At 40.5% G+C, this 8526-nt stretch overlaps 1 protein-coding gene across 6 annotated transcripts in view; it reads right to left on the reverse strand.

Annotated features, from left to right (window-relative positions):
• The window catches only part of Wnk1 (WNK lysine deficient protein kinase 1), a 131744-nt gene that overhangs the window by 1338 nt on the left and 121880 nt on the right, over positions 1 to 8526 (reverse strand). For all 6 annotated transcript variants that reach the window (XM_028761044.1, XM_028761045.1, XM_028761040.1 and 3 more), the window contains 2 exons: positions 7591 to 7785; positions 595 to 782 (listed from right to left, as the gene is read on the reverse strand). In XM_028761044.1, the coding sequence (XP_028616877.1) occupies positions 595 to 782; positions 7591 to 7785 (383 nt within the window). The remainder of the gene's footprint in view (positions 1 to 594; positions 783 to 7590; positions 7786 to 8526) is intronic.

Consider the following 8526-nt stretch of genomic DNA (forward strand, 5'->3'; position numbering starts at 1 on the left):
CCTTGCAGTGCTTAGCCTCGCAGCCTAAGCAAGAATTCAGATTGCCTGTCAGAGGGGGTTCTGGGTGGCCCCTCTCTGCTTGGTCTAGGGGCATAAGTCCCCTCTTTTAGGTTGGGTGGAGATGGGTTTTGGAAACACCCTGTATAAAGTAACAACCTCATCTTGAGTCTCGTGGTCCTCCATAGCTAACTTATGATAATGTATCTGAATAGGTTTTGCTACCAAATTATTTATCTGTTGTATCACAGAGTTAGTCTGCCTATTTGAGGGCCAGGGACCAGAGCTGAGATGTTCTAATCTTAACATTATCAAAATATAACAAAGCCTCCCATAATATTTATTGGCTCTACCTTAACAAGGAGTGAACACTAGGATCTGAGATGGGTATATATGTCCCAGGTGTTTATGTGCACATAGAGGTAGTGCAGAATGCTGAAGGAAAAGGGTACCAAAGTGATTGTTGTCTTGTTTTCTCAATAATAGTTAGAATCCACAGGCTACTGAAGAAGGACAAGGACAAGCATACCAGCTTTGGCAGTCCCTGACATGTCTGTGTGTTGGTAGTCTGGCAGGTTAGGAAAAGGGGAGACTCACCTCATAATTCATGTGTCCTTTGCTGCCTCTCCTGCCTGAAAGATTCATGGCATCTCGGGCCCAGTTGTCTACCAACTTGTGGAGGTCATCTGTGAATGTGCCCTTCCTACTGGAAGTCATGGCAGGAGGCTGAGCCTGGGCAGCCTGGCTACTCACTGTTCCTCCAACAGTATTTGTGCTGCTGGTCCCTAGAATTGTAAATAACACAACATTAGCATTAAAGTGGGGTCTAGAATATAACTCTGGGGAAAGGGGAAAATGTCACAAGATAATGAATGGCAAGCCACAGAATGGGGAGAATATTTGGGAAGCCATGCAGGAGAGGAAGATTTTGAAGTATTATCTATTTGCTTTTGCATAACAGGTAATGAAAATGGTTTCTCTTCCACAGCTTGTAGATAAGGCTCAAGAACTTGGAATGATGGCAGGCATGAAGGGAAAGGGCATTTTCTAACAAAGCATTTTCTCACACTGGGACTGTCTGCCAGTACTCTATTCTCAGCAACATACTGATGAGGGAGTGATATGGTCCACAGGGCTGGCTGCTATGGAACTTTGTAGAGAGCAGGGCCAAAGAAGTACTGTGCACTGGGCAAGTTATAGTACAAAGGCAGAGATCAGTGCTTCTGTGGAAAAGATGGGGTTCCCAGACTACATGTATACGATGGCATTCTTCAGATGCTCTTAAACAGAAAGAAATAATGAGATGCAACATGCTTTGTTCAGAAGTTTTCACCTGGAACCATAAACATAAATTTGTAAATATAAATTTGGAAGGAGTCAATGTCTCAATGTCCCATGAGTAAAGAACTGAGATTTGGCAGCAGATGTGCCTGAAATTTTCAGCTCCATGAAGTTATGATTTCTTGAGGACTTGGGTTTTAATTGGTCAAGGATTCTCATCCCTTCTCCCCACTCTTCCCAACAGAAGAAGCACTCCTGGGTAGAAGCAACAGGAAAATGCAGCTGAGGCAAAGGTGCAGAGGGGAGAGGAGGCGTAGAGGTTATGATGAAGGATTTCTATTTCTATGGTTTGATGAAAAAGAAAGGAGGAGTCTGTGTCCTGCCTGATTTCGGTTCAGCTGGAGGGCACACTGAAGGTTATTCGAAGAGGCAAGTTTTAGGGAAGAGGGAAAGAAGAGTCATGGTCTTATTTTTGGCTTTTATCCCCCACTTTATTAGCAGACTTCATATTTACTACACAGTAAATAAAGGTTACTAAATTTGTGAGCCAGCAAGTCCTACCATACTCAAGGAACTCTGGGACTAAATGCATGCGTTTTTCTGCTTTCAAATGCCAAAGCAGCACACCAGAGCACAGCAGCACACCTGAAGCAACCCTACCTATAAATACCCACTGCAATCCCCTGTTGGTACCAAAGGGTGTATCTATTTTACCACGTAGTGAATATGTCTCTACTAAACGCATGTCTGTGCCAGAGGAAAGCTAACTTGGGTAAAGCTGCTGAGTGAGGATGCTCACATGCTTCTTTTGGCTGACGTGGCAAGTTGCAGTCACATGGTGCCTGCTGAAACTGCAGGGGGTTGTTACTATACAGTGTAAGGGTAGAATAATGCACCTACAGTACAGGAAACCAAGTGGGAAAGTATAAAAGCACAGGAAACAGCCTTCCTTGAATAGCAAGTGTGGGACAAAGGTGCAGTGGGAGGAAGCACAGGCCATGAGGATAGGCAGTTACAACAGTGAGGAAACCCAGAAAGCAAGCATGTGGCATGCACGAGGACTAGCATCCTGCTGGATGACAGGTCAGATGATCAAACAATAAAAAAATATCCACAAGTGAGCAGAGCTGTCGATGCCAGATGAGAAGCCAAGTCAGTGTGAGCACTGCTTGTCCAGAGAGCTCATGCAGAAGTCACACTTCTCTAGTCTGATGCTAGTGGCTCTTGATGCTGTGAGGGCCCTTTAAAACCAAATGCCATTCATTTTAGTCTACATTCCTCAATACTGTATTTGGAAAATGAGGTTTACCTAATATGTGAGAGTCTCCCTACAGTTAGCTTTTTATTGTAGTTTCTGACTATAAAGTGGGATTAACAGGCTTTCTGCAATGTGTGATTACTATAAAATGTTTTCACTCCCCCCAAAAGCTTTATGAAGAAGGATAGATTTTATTTCACTAAATTCATGTTCTGAGTTTCTCCTATCCCTACGTTGTCAGATAAAGACATGTCTATCAGCTGTTATAAGCCATATTTACTGCCAAAGAATCCCACCCATAGAATTTTCTTGTTAACTCTCTATATTTTTATAACATGTTGGGTATTAAATTCTTAGCATTTGTACTTTATTTTAATGAGAAATCTCTAGGCTAAAAAGCCAAGTTCTACCAACCAAGCAGCCAACAACTTCTACTGTCATATGATCTGTCCACCTAGATCATCATTGAGTTTCCAGTGTGACCAGCTGTGGTGGGAGTATGCTCCTGCCTCAGAGACTCTTCTGTATGGATCCTAGGCTCCCTCCACCTCCAAACTCACATCAGGAGACACAGTGGATCCACGACTAACCCAGCTGGGCTCATAGGAGAGCACTGACTATGAAGTGGTTTCTCAATCTGGAAGTAGTAGTAATTAAATATGGCAATTAAGCATGTTAAGGAATATATCAGAAAAGGGTGCAGGAATGGATGGAAATTAGGAAACAGGGAGTTAATGAGGTTTCAGAGTTCAAAGAACTCAGGGCTTTGCAATCAGGATCAAAAGTAACAGAAAGAAAAGATAATTACTACAGAGCTGGTTGCAAGGACAGACTTTTTTCACCATCTTCCCTGAAGCACAAAGAAAGAGCAGTGTGTTAAAGAAATATCAGTGTAAAATCTTTACAGACTCTCCAAACAGCACACAGAGGCCCAGCAAGAGAACACAGGAGGGGACATAGCTGGGTGGGACCTGGTAGCCCTCGATGTAAATACAAGTCTATGGATAAGTCTAACTGGTCTGTGAGTATTAACATAATATAAGATGGACTATGAAGCCTGGATGACAGATGCTCAGCTTTTACACCTAATCTGTTTCTAAAATATAATGTGGCATTAAGGAAGGCTCTAGAGGAGGAAGGAACAGGTCTCACTGCTTGAATTCCAAATGTCCAAGCAGTACTTCCATTGATCTTGTCCTACTTCCTGTTTCTCCTGCTGGGTTGTTATAAAGCATTTAAATCAGTACCATTGTTACAGCTTTAAGTTAATTTAAACTGGTTGTTATATTTCCACATCCTAGGTACACACCCGTGTGTACACACACACACACACCCTACACCACACACACAGACTTGCTCTCGCTCCTCCCCCCCATATGCTCCATCCCTTCCAAAAACAATTTAGAAGTATGTGGAAAACAAGCAACCTTTAAATATAGATAGAGCATTAAGCCAAGCCGTGCTTCCAAACTATTTTGAGAACATAGGATAATGTATCCAAAACTAGTAAGGGTCTCCCACCCTTTCAAGCACCTGTTTTCTATATATTTTTAAAAATCTGCCTCCTAGAATTTGTCCAGCAGTTTTACTTGACATATTATGATGCACCTTTGATAGGCCTTTCATTTTCAAACAGATAATACTACATATACTTAGGAGTACGCTGTGAGATACAAAATTAATTCAAATGGTGCATATCAGATTTCACAGAAAGAAGCCCTGCTTTGCCTTTTTTTTCCCTCAAATGTATCAGGCTGTGTATTACAGAGTGAGCACGTCACATTTTACTGCAAAATACCCATTCTATTATTAATACCCTTACATCTTTCTAGCTGGACATATAAACTAAATGCTTATTCAAGTGTGCTCATAACATATGTAGTCAAAGCTACATTAATAAAAAAAAAAAAAAAAGCTATTGATACCCAAATTATGCATGCTTGGAAACTACCAAAATGGACACTGCCCTCCAGCCACTTTGTTGAAGAGCTCAGCCCTGGACCACTGACATGTGTGGGAATGCGGTACAAGAAGGCTATAGGCAGAAGCAATCCACAACTAACTCAGGAGAAAAACAACAGGGGAGCAAGGATGACAAATATGTCAGTGAGGGAAACAGAGGTTAAGTCTAATACACATAGGTACAAGAACAGAGCAGAGAGCAAATTCTTCCCACCATGAAGAGGCCAAAGGTTCCCTGAGCCATACTTAGAAACACTGATGGCTTTAGCACATGCATTTAAAAGCACTAATAACCACACCAGAAGTTTGAGGCCTTAACTGATTGTTATTCAAATGCTAATCAAGTTATTTTCTTTGTAACTTTTTTCTCTCAATATACACTTACTGGCCACCTGCTAAGTACCAGATGTTTTTATGGACAGCATCATATTTAAATTGCACAATAACCCTAGGAAGTAGGCACTGACTATTCATTCCTTACCTGGAGAAGACAAGATAGGGCAATTTGCTCTTGTGCAGATTTCACCTTATTCTTAATGATTAAAGTAAGATTTATTTATTTTTATTTCACATGTATGGGTGTTTTGCCTGTATGTCTGTGTACCTAGTGTGTACGGTGTTCTAAGGCCAGAGGAGGATGTAGGATTCCCTGGAACTGGCATTGTAGACAGTTGTGAGCTGCCATGAGGGTGTTGGAAATTGAACCTGAATCCACTGAAAGAGCAGCCAGTGCTTTAACTATTGAGCAATCTTTCTAGCCCCACACATACCTTTTTCTTTTGGTGGGTGCTCTTCTGTGTATAGGTACATGTGGAGGTTGGAGCACAACTTCAGGTGTGGGTCTTCATGAGAACACCCAGGTTTTTCTGAGGAAGGGTCTCTTATTGGACTGGGGCTTGGTAACATGACTAAACTGATTTGCTCGCGAGACCTGGGATCCTTTCTCCAAATTTGCTACTACTAGGATTACAAGTACAAGCCAATATGTCAAAGCTTTTAACTTAGGTTCTAGGGATCAAACTCAGGCCCTCTACATAGCAAGCACTTTTCTGAAGTATATTTCTACCTTCCTGTACCTTATTTTTAAATAGAAAGCGAGGAAATTATATTAATATTAAAATGACAAATTTCATGTGCAGGTATTTAGCTTTGGTCTTCAAAAGAATAAATGCCTTGTCAAGATAACTATACTAAATGTTCTTTGAAATACTTAGTTTCATGGAGTTGGTAATAGTAGAAAGGGATTCCTAGCATCTTTTCAACTCGCACATACTCAGGCTTAATTGAGAAGGTGAGCTTTTACCTTCAGTTAGGATTGGTTAGGAACATGCTTCTTGTCCTTTTTTTTTTCCTCTAAATTTTAATTTTGAGAAAGGGACTTGCTATGTGGTCCATGCTGTCCTCAAACTTGCAACCTTGGCTTTTCTCACTCTAACACGGGATTCATGGGCACATGACCACCACTAACATCACCAAATATGACTGTGTAGACTGTGTATTGCAGCCTAGAATAGATCTAAAAGAAACAATTCTACCTGGGAGTTATTTGAAACTTCTAAAAAATGACTGTTGTTTCTGGATCATTTACTATAATTAATATGGGGACCCAAACTTCTGAGGGTAACAATCAGCCAAGCCACTGAGTAGATGAAATATAAAAGAGACAAATGAAAATGGACTGCGTGACAAATCAGATCCAAAGCAGCAGAAAAACAAGGACAAGGAAGGAGTAAAGGTGTTACACACAAAGAGCCAAGCAGGGCGTACTCAGAAATCGGGTCCTCCTGCCACCAGGTTTGAATGTCACCTGCTCAGATGCACAGTTAAACTTCGCACAGCCTGTGAGAAGGGAAAAGGAAAGAACAGAGGAGAAGAGACAACACAACTACAAGATGTTAGAGCTTGAGGCTGGAGTGGTGACACACTGGATGGCATGTACAAGAGTGAGATCCGCAGAAGTCTTATCTGCTGTATGAGACAGAGACGCCAGACCTCACTCCATTGGCAGAAATGAAGCTTTTTTCAGTTGGAACAATGCTGGCAACTTTGTGTTGTGTCTTATTAAGCAAATACATTAACTTGGTGAAGGGAAAATTGAATGTCTAGATTTTATGTAACTGTGCAAGAGGCTCTTACTTTTCTGTAGTGTGTCCACCCATTCCTTTCTACCCAAACACCCAATTCAGCAGAGAGCATCAGATCCCCTGGGATGGCTGTGAGCCTACACGTGAGTGCTGTGAACTGAACCCAGATCCTCTGCAAAAGCAGCTAGTGCTCTTACCCACTACTATACCCAGTCTCTTCTTCCAGTTCTTACTTAATTTTACTTACTAAAAGCTCTGTGCTGTAATGTTTTGAATAATACTAAACAAAACATTATTTTGGAAAGTAGAGTAAGGATCAAGAATTTGATCTTAGGATATTTCTCTCTTGGAGCCCCTCTCACTTTCTGGAATTTTCTTATTTTCCTTACTAAATCAACGTTCACTATGTATTTAAAAAAAAAAAATAGATGTTAGGGCCAGTCATTTCAGTATGTTGCTATCATGCTTAGAAGTTTAAAAGCACATTGGCTTAAGGGGGAAAAAAAAGACAGTAGTTTTTAAAAACTGCCAGCAACTCCTTAGAATTTTGTCCACAAGTCTTGGCTTACTGTGAAACGTTAATGTCTAAGTCTTAAATAAACTATACATATAGGCTGCAGGTGTAATGATCACTCTTTGAAAAAGAGCTATTTCAGAGCTGGGTTTGATGGCTTACACCTCTAACTCCAGCACGTGGGAGGCTGAAGCAAGAGAACTTCCAGGAGTTCAAGATTAGCCTGAGTTCCACACTGAGTTACAGATCAGGGCAGTCTAGGCTACATAGTGAGGTGCTGTCTACACAACAACAAACAAAAAGAAGCTATCTTACCAGATGGCTGGAAGCAAAGAGGCCACTGATTCTAATCCCTATTCAGCTTTCCTGCTAAGCTCAATGGCTAGTCATTACTCAGCTGATGGCAGTAAGTTATTCATCTTGCTTTTGTAAAAAATAAGGCAATAATTCTATTTTAATGTTTCCAGAAGGTGGTGGTCACTTTGAATTCTTACCTTGACCTGGAGCAGAAAGGCTTGGTACTGAAATGGCACCATCACTGGTAAAGGCTGAATAGAGGTTATCACTAGAGGGAGATGGCTTAAGAGGCTGTAACAGCTGGTTGTGTCCAGTCTCTGGGGTGTTGCCTGGGGGATGGAGGGTCTGCTGAGGGTTTAAGACTGAAGTTCCACTCTGACCAGACAGGGTACCTGTTGAAAAATAAAGAAGCAAGAAAAAATCATGTAAAGGGGCTGAAGATATATTTCAATTCAGTAAGCATTTGTGAAACACTGGATTTCATCTCCAGCACCACATAAACTAGGGTATGGTGGTCAGCATGTCTGTAATCTCTGCACATGAAAAGTAGAGGAAGAATATCCAGGCATTCAAGGTAATCCTTAACTGCACAGTGAGTCTAAAGCTAGTTTGGGATACATGAGACCATATCTTCAATAAATGAATAATTAATAAAACAAAAAGAAGAAAAATAAACCCAACAACACATATATCTTTCCTAATACACTTATTGTTTCTGTTTCCTATTTGTCCTGAGTGGTAAATAAAAATAAATAAATAAATAAATAAACCCAAAAAATGACAAATGGACAAAAACTTTATGGCTATGAAAATAAGAAAAAATAAATTTATAAACATAGGGTTATTATGAATTTCTCCTCAAGAATGGTTAGCTTTAGATAACACTAGAGCTCACTAGCCTGAGCAGAATGTACAGTAAATTAGACTAAAGATAGATGCACAAAGCTACTTCCATAATCACTGTTTTCTGCCTATTAAAAGGATGGTGACTATACAAACAGGCTGTCAGTCTCTGCATTCATTTTCTTACAAACATGCATGATTTAAGATACATAAGGACATATATATAAGATATAAAGGAGCTGGATATATATAAGATATAAAGGAGCTGGATATATATATAAGATATAAAG

Source organism: Grammomys surdaster, unplaced genomic scaffold, assembly GCF_004785775.1.
Source record: "Grammomys surdaster isolate TR1022 unplaced genomic scaffold, NIH_TR_1.0 126660, whole genome shotgun sequence".
NCBI classification, from domain to species: domain Eukaryota; kingdom Metazoa; phylum Chordata; class Mammalia; order Rodentia; family Muridae; genus Grammomys; species Grammomys surdaster.